A 19758-nucleotide genomic window follows, 5' to 3' on the forward strand; every position below is an offset into this window, starting at 1 on the left:
TATTTATTTGAAAGCAACAGACAGAGAGAGAAAGAGGCAGAGAGAGAGAGAATGGGCACGCCAGGGCCTCCAGCCACTGCAAATGAACTCCAGATGCGTGCGCCCCCTTGTGCATCTGGCTAACGTGGGACCTGGGGAACCGAGCCTCAAACCAGAGTCCTTAGGCTTCACAGGCAAGCGCTTAACCACTAAGCCATCTCTCCAGCCCTATAAGTTTGTTTTTTTGAAGTACGATCTTGCTCTAGCCCAAGCTGACCTGGAATTTACTCTGTTGTCCCAGGCTGGCCTCGAACTCACAGCGATCCTCTTACCCTCTGCCTCCCAAGTGCTAGGGTTAAAGGCATGTGCCACCACGCCTGGCTTTGTTGCCATCCTACCGTGCACAAGCTCTAAGCTGCTGGAAGCATCTTGTCAGTGTGAGGGGAGAGCCTGCTTGACCGTGGACCCAGCCCCCCCCCAAAAAAAGGGAGCGTAAAGAGGGACTTAGTTCTGTGGGTTACATTTGAGTCCCCAGAGCCAAGCGTTCAGGCCCATTAGCCAATCCTTCCTGTGCTCGGAGATCTCCCAGCTGAGTTTCTATCATTTGTAATAAAAGAATTCTGAATGATCATCCATCATCCAGCCATCTATCTACCCATCCACTCACCCACCAACCTGCCTTCACATTCTAGCCCCAAGAGTCCTAGCTATGTGGGCTCAGCTGCTTAATTCGCCTTTCTAGGACTTGATTTCTGCACGTTCCAGATTGGGAATTCCATCACCTCTCTTGTGGGCTGGGTGCAAAGATTGAAAGAGCCACCAGGGCTGGAGAGAAGGCTTGGTGGTTAAGGTGCTTGCCTACAAAGCCCACGGGCCCAGGTCCAATTTCCCAGCACCCGAGTAAGTCAGATGCACAAGGTGGTGCATGTGTCTGGTGTTTGTTTGCAGTGGCCAGAGGCCTTGGTGCACCCATTGTCTACCTCCTCTCTCAAATAAATAAATAAAAGAAAATTTAAAGAGCCACCCATGTGAATGTCACACTCAGTATCAAACAAGGAGACAGCATCAGAAAGTCTCCCTTTTGCCCATCACTGCCTATTACCCGCCATCCCCGACCCATGGCTCCCCACACCCAGGGAAACCTGCCAATCCAACGCTTAACCAAGCCGGGTCCTCTCTGCAGGCAAAGTCCGATTGGTACAGCCTTTTATTGTTTCTCCAGCATTTTCCAGAAGAATGGTGTCATTTGAGGGCCGCAAGGGACGTGGGGAGTAAAAAATAACATAAACAAACTGAACAGAAACTCAGGAGGGCTGCAAGAGGGGCTGAGACCGGGGTGTTGAGGGTGGAGAGGTGGGAGATCCAGGGCAGTCAGCGCCTCTTAGCTCTCAGCCACCAGAGTGGAGAACTCTGCAAAAGAAAACGACAGAGAGGTCAGTTAGAACTGGGTTATGTGTGTGTGTGGGGGGGGGGGACTGGCCCATCTCAACAGCACGGTGGTGTCCATAAGGCACTTTAGCCTGCTTCCAGCTTCTGCCGTGGGATACCTAGAACAATGAATGAATGAGTGTAGGAGTCAGTCAGCGAAAAAGTGAAGGAGTGAGGGAGTGAATGAAAGGAGATGCGAAGCCAGGCACTTACTGTAACTTTTACTTCATGATGTCGTGCCACACTCAACAATATTATTATTATATACAGTGATGAGAGTCTGAGAGAATATCACATGCCAGCACTATTTTACTTTTAAGTTTTACTATTTTTGGCATGCATGTGTGTATGTATGTGAGTGCACATATGTGCATGTGTGTTTGTATGTGTGAGGTGTGTTTGTATATATATGTGTTAGTATGTGTGTGGGTGCATATGTGCACATGCACGTGCGTGTGCATGTGTATGTGTGAGGTGTGTGTGTGCGTGCGTATGTGTACATGTATGTATGTGTGTGTGTATACATGTGGGTATGCGTGTGTGCACGCATGTGTGTGTGGAGGGCAGAGGTTGATGCGGCATCTCTTCCTCAGTGGCCCTCTAAGACCTTATCTTTCAGGACAGAGTCTCTCACTGAACCCGGAGTTCCCTAACCCTGCTAGACTGGCTGCCTTCAAGCCCCGGGGATCCTCCTGTCCTCCCTGTCCCCACGCTGGGATTGTAGGTGTGCACTACCTGGAATTTTGTGAGGACGCTGGCGATGGGACTCCGCGTCCTCACCCTTTCCGGCAGGTGCTTTAGCCTCTGGGCCGCGTCCCCAGCCCGCCAGCACCGTTGTGCAGCGCTTTCTGCACAACGGCGCCACCTGCTGGATGGCTGCTGCTGATATCCAGCTTGCAGCCCAGCAAACCGCCCCGCAGCACTCCAGCCTTCCCTGCTGGCCCGCCCCAGGAGGCCCGCGCACACAGAGGGTCTAGGACAAGGGCCTCTGAGAACCCATGTCCTGGGCCTGCCAGGGAGAACAGGGTCTCTGCTAAGCCACCACTGTCAGCTCCAAGAAAATGCAGTGCTAGGAGACAGGGACAGCACAGACAGGAAATCTAGAAGGGTCCAGGCTCTGCCTGCCTCTGTGGCTTCTGTCCCCTCACCCATCTGTGGGGGGAGTTAGGGTCTCCATAAGTCCCTATGAGGAACCAACATAAACCTGGTATAAATGGCTTCGCAAGAGCACCCAAAGCCTTGGGAGCCCCTTGAGGTCAGCTCTGCTAGCCAAGACTCTACAAAAACATCTTTCAGAACCTTTCCTGCTATGTCACAATTCTTCTGTAAGTCTCAAGATTAAAAAAAAAAAAAGCAAAAGACTTCAGTCAGTCCCAGCCACACCTACCACGGTGCAGAGCTGACCATGTCTTGGACCTGACCATGTGAGGGGACATAACCTGGCTTCTTGCCTTTCTGAGGTTTGACCTATCACTAGGGTGACCTGATTTCAGTATTCTGAGTAGACACTCAAGGCCAGAGAAAGGGAAGGGGCACCCCCCAAGCGAGGGTCCTGAAACCCCAAGGCTCTCCCTGGCTGAGTGGCGAGAAGCAGGACCGAAAAAATCACAAGACAACAAACACTCAAAAACAAAACAAAGCAAAACAAAAACACCCAAATCTTCCCCAGGCCAGGCTCAACTTTCTCAGCCATGAGCTCCTCTGAGCCTTCTTTGAAGTCATCTCTTATTGTTGGGACTCCTGTCAACATATGTAGAGTCTGTCATTAGCGCTTATTAAATGTTCATGTGGGAGAATTTGGGACACAGGATCCCATGGAATTCTCACAGCTACCCCCCGGGAGGCATATCCTGGGTTTGCATTTCACCGTGGGGAAACTGAGGCCTGAGAGTTTAGCTTGAACACGACCACAACAGCAGGTGAGATTCCGGCCACACACACTCCCTCCTCCTCCTTCTTTACCCAGGATGTTTCTGACCTCTTGTGACCTAGATCTAGAGCGACACGTGTCCCAGCTCAAATATCACCCCCCCCCCGGCTCTGTCACATTAGCCCTCTTTTATTTATTCATTTTTATTTACTTCATGGTCTTAGCACACTCTGAAATAACCTTATTTATTATGTACTTGCTGATTTTTCCCCCCAGGTCTCTCCCACTAGAATGCCAGTTCTAGGGGGGCAGGAGACCTTGTCCATGGTTCACTGTGCTCATAGCAGCCAGGAAGTCCTGGCACACCAATGGTACCAACAGTCAAAACTGGATGGATGGATGGATGGATGGATGGATGGAGGGTGGGTATGACTACTCCTAAGTCCTTCTTTTCTTTTGTTTTTTTAATTTTATTTGCAAGCACACACGCAGAAAGAGATCGAGAAGAGAGATAGACAGAGAGAGAATGGGCGCACCAGGGCCTCCAGCCTCTGCAAACGAACTCCAGACGCGTGCGCCCCCTTGTGCATCTGGCTCACGTGGGACCTGGGGAACCGAGCCTCGAACCGGGGTCCTTCAGCTTCACAGGCAAGCGCTTAACCGCTAAGCCATCTCTCCAGGCCTCCTAAGTCCTTCTTAAGAGTTCAGCAAAGCACTGGCTGCATGTAATTCAGCCCTGGGAGGTTAGTAGGCTGGCTTTCATTTTATAGCTGGGAAAGTGTGGGCCAAAGAGGTGAGAGGTCGGGGTCAGATGGAAAGTAAGGGGCCTGTTCAGGAAGGCCTCCATGTGGGCTCTACTGACCAGTGGCCCAGATCCCTTGGAGGCACAACTGCCTGCTTCCCTGCTGCGTGCTCTGGCACCCACATGGAGCAGCCTTCCCCTGTCGTCCATCATGGAGCTGCCCCGTCCTGAGAAAGGGAGGTCTGGGCTCATTACCAGCACGGCCCGTGGGGACTGTCAGAAGGGAGCTGGGCCTTACAGTTACGGGGTCTTTGGCTACTCCTCAGCAAGACACTGCTCATCTCTTGCACATGAGGCCACTAGACGGGCTCAGATGAACCCTCCACAAAACTGGATCGGTCTAGACATGGCCTGGAGCAGCCAGTGTGAGCAGACTGAGGGTGACAATGAGGGCCCCCCAGGACGGGAAGCTGGGTTGTGTGGAGCCTGATTGTGGGGGGGGGAGGGGGCTTTCTGAAAGCCCCTGTATTACACCGTGGGATCTGCTGTGAAGTGGTGGTTGGGACTTTCCAATGGCATTTTGCAGGGAACACAGGATTCTAATTTTATCCCTGCAGAACCATGACCAGGGCACTGCAGACAAATTGAAGGCAGGGCCACCTTTGTGTCTTTCATGTCTGTCTCAGGGCAGGACTCCTAGGAACCCATCAATTATCTAACAGCCTTCCTGGCAAAAAGGTCTCCTCTAAAAGGTACCATCTCACCCTGAAGAAAAGCAAATGACAAACACACAAAGACTTTGGGAAGTCTGGGTCAACCAACTTGGCAGTGGGGTCTCTGGTCAGGAACAAGATATTGGAGGATGGGGGTCCCAGCCTGTGTGTGTTCTGCCGCCCACTTGGATTCCTGAACAAGACCCCCTGCCGTTCCCATCCTGGTTCCCTCCTATGTGAGGGGCTGGACCAGAAAATGTCCTTCTAGTTCTTACACAGTGTTTGGAGCAAGCGGGCAACCCTCTGCTCCACGTCTTGCTTCTTTGAGCTTTGACGAGATACTCCATCTCCTGCCTCAGTTTCCTCGTCATGAGGGCACCTGCTCTTCAGACCAGCCAGCACCCGCACTTTCCATCACAGTCCTGGGGCACAGCAAGATCTCAGCTCACAGCAGCTGCTGTCCTCGAGACGCTTCTAGACCTCAAGCCATCTCGAAACCAAGCTATGAATGCCTGACTACTGCCAGCCACGGAGGTGAGGGCTCTGTCCCCTGTACTTGCCAGCCCCATTGTCACTGTCATTGTCTCTGTGGGGCTCCACCACTTCGGTCTCTGCCAAGGCGCCTCTCCCGACCTCGCATCAACCCTGCACCTAGGTCTGGGTCTTGCCTACTATCACCATGAGCCACCTTCACTGCTTCCCTGAGCCTCGGTGTTCTTCTTTGTGGAGTGGTGTCAACGCATACAACTTTGGGGGCGAGCAACTGAGAAGCACAGGGAGATGCCTGCTACCCACTGTTAGTTCCACCTTCCTTGGGTTCCCTCACTCAACACAGCAGATATGGCATGAAGGTTTGACATAACCATCACGGTGGTCCCGAGACTGACAAGGACCATGGAAGCAGAGGACCCAGGAGCCCTAACCAGCAAACAGCCAACCTTGGCGGCAAGCCTCCGATGCAATCTGTCCCATCTGAGTTAGCCCTCCACCTCAGTCCCCTCATCTGTAGAATGGGGACATTCCTTATAAGGTCATGCATGTGATGGTGGGTGACAAGCACCTAGCTCTGTGGCTGGCACCAAGAATGACCGCGAATGAAACCAATGACCGCGAATGAAACCAATGACTGCTGAGGCATGAGGGACAGTGTTGCTTGGAAGAAATCTAGAACGTTCTTCCTCTAGTAAGATACACAGAACGGCACTACCTCTGCAGTCTGAACCTCTCTCGGGGACCCTTTGGGACCACTTGCTGATGTCCTTCGTATCCAGTCAGGGAGAGATGGAGAGGCGAGATGCTACAGGAGAAAGGCAGCAGATGGAGGGCTGGGGGACCTGCAGAGTCTGCTCTTCTCTTTCCCTTAGGAAACTGAAATTAGCCTAATTAGGTCTACCCCAGTCCGGGGTGCTGTGGGGATCAGACAAATTTAGAAGCTCTTGACAGGTGAGACCAGCGAAGGCTGATAGCCCGGGTGAAACTGAGACTCATTGAGTCAGCGTCTGGAAGGCCTTCCCTCCCTCTGTCGTGATGACCAGGAGCAAGGCACTGGCTCCTGGTTTATCACCTCGCCTTGAAATAGCTCTGGGGCTGGGTTTCTTACATATTGGTGCTGCAAACAGGATCGTTTTCCCCCCAGCTACAGAGCGGGGAAGCAGGGTCACTCAGGGTCAAAGCCAGGCAGCCACAAGGAGGCAGCGTCAACAGTTTTTGGGGACTCAACTCTGTGCCAGGTGGCTGCCACTGTCTTATCCCATTTCATCCTCGCCAGCTGTGATCCCCATCTTATACGAATGGGGAGACTGAGGCTGTGCCCCTCAGCTTGGAGGATGCTCAGGCTGAGGGCAGTCGCCCTGGGTTTGGCTCCAGCTGCAGCCTTAGCAGCAGGAATGGGATAAACGGAGAGAGGACGTCTTGTTCTGCCCTATCTGCTGCTCCACTTTTCCAGGAGGCCGGTTACATAAGCAGGGCTGTGTCCCCGCCCCCCCCCCCCCCCCCCCCGTGCCCCGTTCCAACGTATCTAGAACAGCATAAGGCCAGAGCTAGCGGAGGTCCACCTGGGAATACAGGGAGCCGACTGCTAAGCACGGAAGAATCACTCAGAACTCCGAAGCCAGGCCCATCTTGGGGGGCGGCGAGGGGGAGTATGGACAGGAGATCCACGTCCTACCCCACCAAGGACTCGCTCGGTGACCCTGGCCTGTACTCTCCGCTAGGCCTCAGTTTCCACATTCTCAGCAGGGAAGATGGCCTCTGTCTCCTGGCGCTGTGGTGAGGGTACAGGAGATGCGACCAAAGCTTGTCCACCTCTGAGCTCCTGCCATCAGGGGAGTGGGCTAGCCCTCATGGACATCTCCTGCTTTGCTAAGAAATCAAGTCCCAAAGGGGTGGGCAGGCAGGAATCACCAGGAGACAGGGGTCTCCTGTCCTTCCTTCTCTCCCAGTTTAGGCTCAGCCCATCTCCTGGTGGATAGGGACCCAGCATCTCCCAAAGCATTGGGAGGCGCCTCACACATAAAAGCATTCAAGTAAATTAAGGAGAAAGGAGCTGGGCGTGATGGCGCACGCATTTAATCCCAGCACTCAGGAGGCAGAGGCAGGAGGATTGCCGTGAGTTCGAGGCCACCCTGAGACTCCATAGTGAATTCCAGGTCAGCCTGAGCTAGAGTGAGACCCTGCCTTGAAGAACAAAAAAAAAAAAAAAAAAAAAAAAAAGAGGAAAGGAATCACTTCTAGAAGATTCACTTCATTCCAGCAAGAAAGAAGCCTTGAGATGTGCATTTCACCGCCATTCCCTGGATGAGGAATGAATGCCCAAAGGGGGGAAGGAGCGCAGTCACTGTCAGGGTTGGTACCTGAACACGAAATGGTTCTGATTTCTGCCAAACTCAGGTGTGCCGCTACCTGGCCCTCACCCCTATTTCCCCGAAATACGCTGCTCAGAATAACAGAGAGGCGCTCTTACCAGCAGGAAGAAAAAGAGCCAAGCCCCTTCACACTCAGAGAACATGGCCTGCAACATGCCTACATTTTCAGCAAAGGAAACGAAACGCAAGACACAGGCCCTTGAGCTGGGCTCAACTGAAAGCACAGGCAAGAGCGAAGCTGTCACTAAGTCTGGGTGGCCAAGGAACGGACGCTCAACTGTGTGCACATGTGTGCACACGGGGGGCATACACGCATGGGCACGCACGTGTGTGCAGATCTTGTCTACAGATCAGTGAGAGCCGTAGGTTGGGAGTTGGATTTTGAAAGAAGCCTTCATGCGTCGTATCCAGTTGCTTTTCTTCTTCCCCAAGCCTCAGTTTCCTTGTCTGTTCAGGAAATAAAGCTACCCTGTGAGGCTTTTGTGAGGGCCAGATGAGCTGAACGGGTAGATGTGAGGGCAGTACTTGGCACACTGGAAGTGAGGTGGACACTAACCCAGTTCCTGCCCACTGTATGTACCTCATACACTGGCATTGAGTATGTCGAGCCAGGGTAGCGTAGGGTCCTGGCAGGGTCCCTGAGTTTAGTCCTGGCTCTGCTACTGAGATGTGCCACCTAGTCTCTTCCTGCCTCAGTCTTCTCACTTAAAAACTGGGGGTAACGATGCCCCCACTTCCTAGGATCATTGAAAGGCACTGCTTCTCAGAGTGCAGTTTCCCTGACCGCCAGAACCACCTGGCCACTTGTTAGAACTGCAGACACCTGTGCCTCATCTAAGAAGCCAGACGCCCCCAGGCGTGAGTCTTTGGGGTGGAGTTGGCGGGGGTGCGGGGGATGGTCACCTGGGTTATGCAAAGCACCTTGGTGTTTGTGATACTGGTTCCAATTTGAGACTCATAGTTGGGAAGAGGAGACTCTTGCCAGAGGTGTATATGCCAACCTCTGTGCCTGGCCCGCATAGCCACAGCTGGGCTGTTGGGCCTCTGCCCACTCTAGTCAGATTCTCTCTCCTTTTCTGCCTCCCCCTGCCATCGCCACGCTCTTGCCACCAGCCTCTCAGGGTGGCCATCGACAATCGATCACATCTATAAATGTCTGTAAGCTTCCTGGAAGCAGCTGCCCCAGAGATGAGAAGCTAAAGGATTATTATTAGAACCGTGTCTTGCTTCTCCCTCCCCAAGTAGAGCTGGGGACAAGAGGCAGCGGCCGTGCTTGGTTCTATGTTCTCTCAGCACCTGTGGCTACCAGCCTCCAGCTCGCCTGCACTGTCCCCCGCTCCTTCTCTGGCCGGCCTTGGCCTGCAGGAAGCCTCTTCTTACATGCTGGGTTACTCTCTTTTCCACGCAGACTTAAGCAGGATATATTCACCCATTCTCTCATTCATTCATCCCTGCCCTCATTTATTCACTCACTGCGCACCAGAGGCTGGAGTGAAAATTGAAGAAGGAAAGCCCCTCCTCTGTGGAGCGGACACCCTGGTGGGAAAGAGGAAAGCAAGCTGAAGTCAGCAAACGCAATCAGAATAAAGGAAAGGTGGAGGGAGGGCTAATCAAAATCTAAGAGGATATAAATCACACCTTCCAAGGCTCAGGGTCCATTGCGGAAGAGGCGGCAGAAAGAACGTAAGAGCCAAAGGAAGGGTAGGACTCCTTACAACATGCTCCCCCAGACACAAAATGGCCTGGATATCCATGACCTCACAGTGCCTGACACTACCTACACAAGACCATCATAAGAGGAGGAAAAGATCATGACATCAACATAAAAGAGACTGAGAGGGGGAGGGGATATGATGGAGAATGGAGTTTCAAAAGGGAAAGTGCGGGGAGGGAGGACATTACCATGGGATATTGTTTACAATCTGGAAGTTGTTAATTAAAAAAATTCAAAGAAAAAAAACAAAAACAAAAACAATCACCTCTCCCAAGATGTCCCCTGAGCTTCCAGTAAACGAATGAACGAGGCAGGCAGCACCTGGCATGTGCTCTAAACCGACAGACCAGACTTTGATCTTGACCTTATTTCATCCTAGCCCATGGGAGGTCAGCGTCCCCAGCTTATAAAGTGAACATCATAATGGAGCCCACTTGGCAGACAGCTGTGGAGCTGGGTGAGGAGAGCATCCGGTGCTGTGCCTGATCTACATGAACACCGAATGAAGTCGGAGGTCACTGCTATGATCACTCAAGGTCACAGCTGAGCCTAAGTACTGATTCATGGTACTTCAGGCAGTCCTGAGCTAGAAGGCATCACGGGGCTGGTCTAGTGATCTGGCCTTGGTTTTAAGGGCTGGGGGGGACCTCTGTGACTCGCCAGGGTCCCGAAGCAGTTGAAGCATTCTCGGGCTGACAGGTGGGGTTTGGACCCTCTGGCCACAGAATCTTCTGTAGCACAAGAAAGGCTCTGCCTCGGAGTCCATGCTTCTTGTGCTTAGGGGATGGAATGGGGTGGGGGGGGGTGCCTGCCTCTCCTCTTTGAAAGCATGGGCGTCGGGGCCACTGCCCAGGGTGGCCTGTCTGGCTCAGTCTGTTTTGCCTCTGTTCTCATATTCTTCTCTGATCCCAGAATGTAGCCTGGTTTGGCCTGGGCCCAAACTGTGCCCGCAGACAGACCTAGGGAGGTTGAAGCCTGGCTCTTCCCCTTGCTGACCATATGACCTTGAACTCCCTGAGCTGCCTATTTTATACCTATGGCCTTTGTCATCCCAAGGAGGGGGCCAGTGTGAAGTGACATTGTAGAGCAAAGTACTGGCTTGGGACTCACTGCATGAACACACACACAGCATCCTGTCTCCTAGCCAGCCAGTTCTCTGGTTGTTAGCATGCCCTAACCATTACCACCTTAGTGCCCTAGCTGATGCCAGTGATGTCCCTCCCCACCTCCAAGCCTGTGGCATTCCAGCCTCAGCTTCCAAGCCTGCACGACCTGCACCTCAGCTCTGCCCGCCACACGTGGGCTTCCTTCACCCAGAGATCTGAAACCTGAGACCAACCGCAAGGGCCAATAGGACACCACGCGAATCTCCAAATCTCATCTCTGGAATCTGATACACCTCTGGTCCCAAGGATTTCAGATAGGAGAAATTTAACTTGTAGTACCAATTCCGTGTGTGTGTGTGTGTGTGTGTGTGTGTGTGTGTGTGTGCACGCGCGCGCGCGTGCATGTGTGTGTGCATGTGTGCATGTGTGTGTATAACCCCAGATATAATAAACAGCATCATGGCCGCCATTGGCTGAACACTGCCCCCTACACGCTCCCATGTTTTGTTTTGAACAGATGAGGTAACTAGGGATTAGAGTCAGCGTTACAGCATGTCAGGGCCAGCCAGTGAAGAAATGGAACCTCTGTGTGGTGGGCTAATTCATCTTTACCTTCCACCGTGCCCAATACCATGCTGCTCCTTGGTGACTGCTTGCGGGTCTGCGGGGAGTTGAGCTGTTTCTTTAAGACCTGAGTGTGGCAGGGAGGGGAAGGAAGACCCGAGCACACCAAGGGTCACACCCTGATTTCCCTCCTCATTAAGGTTGGCTGTGGGCCACCAGCTTGGAAAAGACCCTGCCCCTGGTTCCGAGCTGTGGCTTACTGACTACAAATAAAAGTGGCCAGCAAACTCAGAAGCCTGGGTTGGGGGAGCTGTGGAAACCAGGGTTTGGGATAGGCCTAGTGATGATGGGAGCAGCTGTCATTTGCCAGAGTCCCCAAGAGCCACCAAGGACACTCTGCTCATCCAGGACCTCCCGCAGGGGTCCCCAGCAAACCACTTTCTTCCCGCCGGCCACAAAAAGGGCAGTGAGACTAGATGGTCAAGGGCAGCCACTGCACCTGACCTGATTAGGGGATCTCTACTCTTGCTTGCTTTTGGCAAAAATCAAAACCAAAAAACACCATAATAAACTTATACTCACTTTCAGATTCCTTGACCTTTCCCAAAGCAATCTGTGTCTACGCCAATTATTTTCTATAAGGACTCCAAGAAAGTCCTAGGAATAAGCTTGCGTACCTCATGTGCCAGGCAAGGAAACACAGATGTGGACAAGTGACATGCTCAAGGTCATGGGTGATGAGGGGCAGAGAGGAAGCAGAGCACGGAGATCTGGGCTTTTGCCTCAGGGAATAGGTGTCCATTAAGCACCTGCGCTGAGTCACGCATAGATTCTGGGGACCGATGCAGTCTAGTTCCTATTTTGTTTCACTTTAGTTGAGAAGCACATGTGTAGCATTTGCTCTGTTCTCTGCTGTGAGCACGTCACATGTTAGCACATGGGATCCTCAGGCACCTCCCACGAGCAAGGAATCACCATTCCTCTCCGTTCACATACGACAAGGTTAAAGCCCAATGTAATTAAATGATGGCCCCCAAGATCACACAGATAGAAAGGCTGGGATTTGAACACAGAGGTGCCTACACACCAGCAGAGAGGCTATCACGTGAGCAGAAGGCGGCAGGACAGGCTGTGAAGACATGTCCAGATCCCACTGTAAACCCCTGGTCTGTTCCACGCCCTAGCTTGGAACGGGGCCGAGGCCTTGCCTCTCTCTGTTTGCCCATCTGCAAAGAGTCGTGATGCTAAGAACCCTGACAATGCTGGGCTGCGTCCCAGGCAGGGCAGGCTGGCTGGCAGGCTGGCTGGCTGGGTGGGCAAGGGTGCAGAGAGATGGGCCACCAGGCCTGAGCTGAGAGCGAAGTGAACCAGGTGAAGGCTTGACCCCTCACTGAGTCCTGGCCGCCTGGTCTTCCTGGCTGTTGCTCGAATGGCATTATCTGCAGAAAGCTGAAACCAGTCTGGAGACCTGAGGCTACAGGACACCAGGATGAGATGCTGAGGAGGAGATAAGGGATTTCTATCCTTGGAACCCAAGACAGAGAGCCTGAGGGGCCTGGGGGATCAGGGTGCCTCATCTCCTCTGGTTACAGATAGAAGTCTTAGGCTCAGAGAAGAAGAGAGAACTGCCCAAGGTCACACACCAGTACAGGAAGAGTCTAGGCCAGAACATAGGCAAAATGCAGGGGAAAATCCCAATTCTCCTGAATTCTCTATCTTCGGTAGGGAAAGGGACGCTCAAACATAGAGGAAATTTGGCAGTGTTTCTTTGCCTGGCTGGGCCAGTGTTCTCAAACATTGGGGTTGTATTTTCCTCTCCTCATCTCCCCTTGCTGTTGACAGACAGAGCACCAAGCCTTTAACATCCGCTCATCCCACAGTCACAGTGTGCCCAGATGCCCGGCCGCACAGCTACCCACCTTCAACCCCAATCTTGCCATCCCCATCCTTGTCTCCAGCAGCCAACAGCGTCTTGGTTTCTTTAACAGACAGATCTCTGGCATCTGGGGCAAAGCCCTTTAGGATGAACCTGGAGGAGAAAGGGAGAAAGCGGGAGGGAGTCAGACCAAGGTCACTCTTTGCAGAACCTGTCACGGCGGCAGACGGGCAGCTGAAACGGGCAGCAAGTGGCAGCTTGGGTGTGTGTGCACCTGGGCTGGCCACGCAAGCTGGTCTGTGACGGTGACTTTGTGGGTGCCGGATGGGACAGTTACCTTCTGAGCAGGGCGGACCCCAATGCAGGTGGCACCTGCCCTTGTGCATTTATTCAATAAACATCTGAAAACTAGAATCCGCGTGGTGATGGTAGGAAGCCATCTGAACGGGAGGTCAAGTCCTCTGCGAGAGACTGCGTGGGGCACTGATGGAAAAGGAGGAGGAGGTGGAGAGGGGTACAATGCCTGCCACCTGGAGCAAGAGTAGCCAGGGAGGCTTTCTGGAGGTGAGGCCTGAAGGGCAGGAAACACTTCGTTGTTGAGTGGGTCCACGTGTGTGTGTCTATGTATGCATGTACATTTTGGGTATGGGTTGGGAAAATGTTCTAGAAGAAAGGGTTCTTGGGGGACAGGTCTGGGGAGGAGGAGAAAGGGTTGGTAGAGGAAGCTCCTACTTAATATACCTCTCTCCAGACTCACCCCCTTCTGTTTCAGAAAACATTCAGGGCTGGAGAGATGGCTTAGGGGTTAAGGCGCTTGCCTGCAAAGCCAAAGGACCCAGTTTCAACTCTCGAGGACCCACGTAAGCCAGATGCACAAGGGGGCAAATGTATCTGGAGTTTGTTTGCAGTGGCTGGAGGCCCTGGTGTGCCCATTCTGCTTCTCTTTCTCTCTCCCTCTCTCTCTCTCCTTCCCCCCCTGCCTATTTCTATCTCTTTCTCTCTCTTTCTCAAATAAATAAAAATAAAATATTTTTTTTAAAAAACAAAAACATTCAGGACAGTCTTGATCAGAGGAGTGACAGGAGGCAGAGCTGGATCGGCACACTTAGGCCAGGAGACCAAGGTGGGTTAGGATGGGGGCTCTTTGCTGATTGCATTTTGTCTCTCCTTCTACTTTACCCCAAGGACCCTGCAGCCCCAGAGCTGGCTCTGCCTCCCTGGCTAGCTCAGCAGCTGCTCTATCGACAATGCTGGTCTGGAGGACTGGGGTCTGCAGACCGGGGAAGGTGCCTTTCAGACACGTGAAAATCAATGGCACTCTCACAAGAATGCCTCCTGCCTTGCCTGTGGTGCGAGCCAGCCGGAATCAGTGCCCCTTCATTCGCATTAAATTATTAAGTAGCCCCGTTCCATTAGCAATATTAAGTGGCTATAATTTAACCTAGTTAGTTGCACTCTGAGCTGAAGGTTGGACTCTCCCAGAAGCAGGAGGCATCTTCCCCTGGTGCTAGGTCACGGCCCTGTGGGCACAAAGCCCATTGGCTCTAAGGGGTGCTGGGCGAAGAGTGGCCCTCACAGGGACTTGGAAGACAGCATCAAGTCCCAGCCCCTTCCCAGCCCCCCAGCCCCCCTCTCCAGGCCTCAGTTTACCCTAGCTCATCCTCCTCGATGAAGCCACTTTTGTCCTTGTCCAGGATATGGAAGACCTTCTTCACATCATCTGGGCTCTTTTTCTTCAGGCCGATCATCTGGAAGAACTTTTTGTGGTCGAAGGACTCGGCAGCTGTGGTGGTGGTGGTGGAGGGGGGAGCAGATTAAAAAGAGGATATGGAGAAGGGGGTGACAGGAAAGGATGGGGGAGGGTGTCCTGGCATTTGTTGACCGACATCTGGGTAATCATAGGGAAAGGAAGGGATGTGTCTTTCCAGAGGACAGAGGGAGCCCAGCTTTGGCAGGTGCTCTGCCCAAGGTCACACCTCCCTGGCTCCGGAATCCACCCGCCTCCCACTGAGGAGCCATAAGGAGACTTTTGGTCTCCTGAGAGCCATGTTTCCATTAAGCCTTTTGGGTGATGATGCTTGCTTGGGTGGGCATGCCTGGGCATCTAGTGATGCTGAGGTGCAGACAGGAGTGGCTTGCTTTCTTAGCTATGAAGTGTTGTCAGAAAATCGACACTGAGAAGGCAAGTTGATGTCAAGGTCACAAAATGGGAGGAGAAGGGGAGAACCCAGAAGTCCTGGTTTTGCCTCAGAGACCCATTCCCGTGGCTCTGTGAGGGTGGGAGAGAGGCTTCCAAGGAATACTGTTACATTTCCTCTTAGAAGTGACAAGGTGGATTAAAGTGTAATGGGCTATCATAGTGCCCCGAGAGGGTGAATTTTCAGATCTTTCTGTGCCCCGGGAGAAAGTCCTGTACAAAAATCAACGTGGTCCCCTCACCTCCCCAGACTTCTGTCTTGAGTGCTTTTGTCAGAACACCAGGAATGGCTTTGGTGCTCGCTTTTGTGTGTGTGTGTGTGTGTGTGTGTGTGTGTACGCGTGCAAGTTAAGTAAGAGTCATACTGTCCTCTCAACCCAGAGTTGTACTGTTAGAAAAAGTTGATCCTGTCCACCTCCAACACCAGTGCAGTCAGACATGAGGCACCTCAGCTCACATCCCTCTCCCAGCCTGTGGCCAGGTTCAGTTCCCTTGGACAAGTTTCTCATCCTCTCCCAGCCTCAGTTTCCCTACCTAGATCACAGGAGAAGGGGAGAGCTGGCAGCTAAGCTAAGGTGCCTGCAGGTCACACAGCCAGGTGGGCTGTCCTTTCCTGCGCTGCCTAAGGGGACTGGAGCGGAGCACTGAGGGGCCACGGCACGGGGCTGGGCAGAGCTGGGTGCCTGCTACCCGAAGGTCACCATGCCCGCCTGAGATCTGCCCTGGGAGGGGAGCTCCTTCCAGGAAAAGTCTTTCCCAGAACAGGGGTCCGGGAAAAAGATCCATTTGCCTCTGCAGCCCTCCCCCCGCCCCTTCACACGCCTTAAAAGGGAAGTCAGGAGCGCAACCTACAATCCCAGAGGAGGTACCACCTCCCACCCTGGGGTCTTCACCCCCGCCCTTGGTCCAGGACCCTGAGTCCCTTCCAGCGCCCCGCAAGTTTGTGCAGCTGAGCAGCGACGCGGGACGCTCCCGGAAAGGGGAGGATCACCCACCGAACGGGAAGGATGCGCGGCCAGGAGAACGGCGTATGTGTGTGGGGGGGTGGGGACTCGGGGTCCAGGGGCTCAGGGACGCGGGGACAGGAGTGGGGGAGGGGAGCGGGCTGCTCACCAGTAAAGGCTCCTATTGCCTTCTTGATGTCCTCCGCGCTGAGCAAGTCTGTTATCGACATCCTGCAACTGTTTGAGCGAGCAGAGCAAGTGCGAAGAAATTAAAAAGTGCTTTCCTCATCATTTCTGCTCATATGACCAGCGCTGCAGTGCTGCGCGCCAGGCGCACGCACGCCCGGCCTTGGCGCCGCGCCAGGGGGCACCGGGCTCGGGAAGCAGCCGGAGCGGCTCAGTCCCGCCCGCGCCTCCTCCGAGCTGCCTGCGCGGGACGCCCGGGCAGGGGGGTCCGCAGCATCCCGAGGCGGCTGCGAGTGAGGGCGCCAGGGTCAGGGGCCGCCTCTGGAACTTAGGTGGGGGGGGCGCCTGTACCACCACCAGCTGGGACTGGAGAGAGTTCGCCGGCTGTCAAGGGCACGCAGAAGGCACCCCAACTCTGATCTGGCCACCTCGGAGGAGGAGGATGTCCTCTGGCTGAGGGAAAGATGCTGGGACCTCAGGGACCAGTCTCCATCTCCCAGGGCTCCTCCGGCTTGTACCCACTCTCTCCACCCCTCTCTGGGCAATCTCTGTCTTTCATCTGTCCTGGTTGCAGGTTTATGCTGCAAAACCTGAGTGCTGAGGTCGTGAAATCTGACCCATAAGAACCAGAATGGGGGTGGCAGAGACGTGGACAGACAGGGGATGCTAAGACTCGCCGTGGGCCAGCCCTCCTCCCCCACACCTGGCTGGAGCTGAGCATTCTGAAACTTGACTTGATTGAGGGAGGGCAGCAGCTGAAATGTTCAAAGAGCCTTTCTCAGATCTACTAACGTTCCTGTTCTCCAGGGTCACCAAAGCTACATCCTACTCCCCCCCCCCCCAACTTCAGACTTCCTCCAGGGTGGTTAAGGCGAGGGAGGCTACTTACAACATCTTTGTACCCTCTGGGTGGCCATGGCTTGTTTAAGGGAAGATGTATCGCTTTAAGAGCAAACTTTTCAGATCGTTTAAGCAGGCTTTATGATCCGAACATCTCCTCTGGGAAGTGTGACACTTTCTGTCTCCCTATGACCAGAGAGCCTCTACTCCATCTTCCCCAAGGTCTCCCGAAACTCAGGCTGTAACCAGCTGCATTGGGAGCGTGTGAGCACTGGACAGGGAGTCCAGAGGCCTGTGTTCTAGAACCAGTTGCTATATACTATGTCCCCGCATGACCTTGGGTTGTAATGTTCTTCAGCCCTGGGTTTTTGGTCTCCCTGTACTATGTTGGAAGCATGGGTGGACTCCTGCAGAGATCAGACTGAAGGCACAGGCAGGTGGGCAGTGTCTGGGACTGTGGTGGCCCTTGGTGGTGGAGACCAGAGACAGCTGTTCAGCTGCCTGGCAGCTCAAGTTCCCTGACACTCACTGTCAACACTGTGTCTGGGGCCGAACCCTGGAAGGCTTCCCTTCCTGGAAACCTTAGGAGTGGCTGGCTCCAGCTGCCCCCTCCTGGTGAGTCAGCCCCTTCAGGCCCCAGGCTGCCAGCTGGCTTCCAGAGCGCAGAGGCTGCAGCTCCTGATGGTGGTTCTGGGCACGAGGCCTGCCTGGACTCCTCAGCTGCCCCAGACCCCGCCGGCTGGCTCCTGCGGCCCTTACCCCGCCCCCCCCCCCCCAAGCTGGGCTTTGTACTTGGATGTGCTTGGCTTCCTTGCTGCCATCTTAACTCTCAGGCTCTGTTCACTCCATGGTTTCACTGGAGCCTCTCTGTTTCTCTGGCTCCACAGGAGACCCTTGTACTGTACTGGGGCTGGAGTTTCTAAGTGGCTTCAGGACCCTTATTGAGGTACTGGCAGAGTGGGCTCACCCCAAGGCTCACTCACTTGGAGTGTAGTGACCCTCTTAATAAGCCTCCCTGGTGCTTGGGTCCCAGCGCATCTGAACCCTGCACAAGAGGCATCCCCAGGACTTGTAGCAAATGCTAGCCCCTCCATCTCCCTCCCCTCTCCTCCTCTACCTCTCTGCTGCTGAGCCCCGGGCAGCTGGATATCTACTCTGGGCCCGAAAACCCTTCATCAACGTTGTTAGCTCCGCCTTCCACAGGCCTTCCTCCTGCCCCTCTGATGCCTCTTTGATGGCATCACTACAGTATTCCAATGTCTGACTCCCATCCCCTTATGCCCTACTGATGAGGACCTGAGACCTGCCACTGGCGAAGGATTTGCCCAAGTCACTCAGGAGCCAGGTGGAGAATCCAGGAATTTATAACCACAGCCCTGGGCTGGGCCGCACCACTACCCATGCCCGCAGACCCCGGCCTTGTCACCTAGGGAAGGGGTGATGTGGCTGTCCCCTCCAGCTGGCCTCATCCAGTGGCACCCGTCCATCCTCCCCCCCTGCCCCCACCTGGGTAAACTGCCACTCACCTCGGGCTGGCAGAGGCCGGAGCCTACGCGGAGAAGCTGCACTGGTGGGGGTTCCTGTCAGGAAATGTATGTGGTGGTGGGATGGCCAGTTAAATAGTCTTTGGCCCTGGCTATTTTTGGAGGTGGCGCTCCCCCCTGCCCCCGGCCCCCTCCCCTTCCGGTGTCAGGTACTCCCAACCACGGTGCTGGATGGCTGTATCACATTCATCCCCCAGGCCTATTGAGCCAGACCTATTAATAACCCTTGGCCTCTGCCTCCCTCCAGCAACCTGTGCTGAGGCCCAGGGGCCTCTTCCACGAAGCCTTCCATGACCACCTTGGGAGGCAACGTTTTCCTCCAGGCTTGCAAGGGGAAGAAACAAATGGTATGGGAATTTCTGTGGGTGAAGGGGCCAGGCAGGGCCCTGAGCGCACACTCTGTCCACACCACAGTCTGCAGCAAGGGTGTGGTGGGATGATATAGAGCGCCCTGCTGCTCAGACCGAGGGGACGGCTGGTCGTGGTAGTGAAGGTGGCCTTTCCAAGCAGTGGTCCAGGGTCTGGCAGAAGGAGACATACTGCATGTCCTCGGACAAGCCCCTGCCTCTTCACCTCAGTCTCATCTGGGAAATGCACACCTTCAGGGACGAGCTTACACCTGAGGGAGGCTGTGGACCCCTGCAAGTACATGCGAATGTCACAGGCGAGGACACGTGCTCTCCTGATGTTGAAAAGGGTCCCTGATGTCATGCCTTGGAGAGGACCAGCAAGACGATGGCTTTTGAAAAGTGTGAATGAATGAATGAATGAATTCCATGCGTAACTTATTAAATAGATATTCTGAGCATCATGAGACATTCTTGTCACTCCTGGCCTGAAAATGAATCTCCAAAGCCCTGACATGGTCAGCGGCAGGGTCCTGTTCTTTATTTTATTTTTATAGAGAGAGGAGAGAGTGAGAGAATTAGTGCTCCAGGGCCTCAGCCACTACAATTGAACTCCTGGTGCTTGTACCACCTAGTGGGCATGTGTGACCTTGCGTTGGTCTCGCCTTTGTGCATCTGGCTAACATGGGATCTGCGGAGTTGAACATGGGTCCCTACGTATCACAGGCAAGTGCCTTAACCACTAAGCCATCTCTCCAGTCCCCGGGTCCTGTTTTTGATGGTGGTCTGAGGAAACCCAGCCCCTAGCCAGGCCTATGTGGCAGAGACGCCTTATTCCTCCCTC

The 19758-nt window shown here is 53.9% G+C and overlaps 1 protein-coding gene across 1 annotated transcript; it reads right to left on the reverse strand.

Moving 5' to 3' along the window:
* Positions 1–1168: 1168 nt before the first annotated feature.
* Pvalb (parvalbumin) lies at positions 1169–18586 on the reverse strand. Its single transcript, XM_004650274.3, has 5 exons — positions 18550–18586; positions 16167–16234; positions 14507–14639; positions 12900–13009; positions 1169–1389 (listed from the first exon to the last, which is right to left on the reverse strand). Exons 2-5 carry the CDS (start codon positions 16225–16227, stop codon positions 1361–1363), a joined length of 333 nt encoding a protein of 110 aa, XP_004650331.1. The 5' UTR covers positions 16228–16234; positions 18550–18586; the 3' UTR covers positions 1169–1360.
* Between the last annotated feature and the right edge of the window lie 1172 nt (positions 18587–19758).

Source organism: Jaculus jaculus, chromosome 6 (genome assembly GCF_020740685.1).
Source record: "Jaculus jaculus isolate mJacJac1 chromosome 6, mJacJac1.mat.Y.cur, whole genome shotgun sequence".
NCBI classification, from domain to species: domain Eukaryota; kingdom Metazoa; phylum Chordata; class Mammalia; order Rodentia; family Dipodidae; genus Jaculus; species Jaculus jaculus.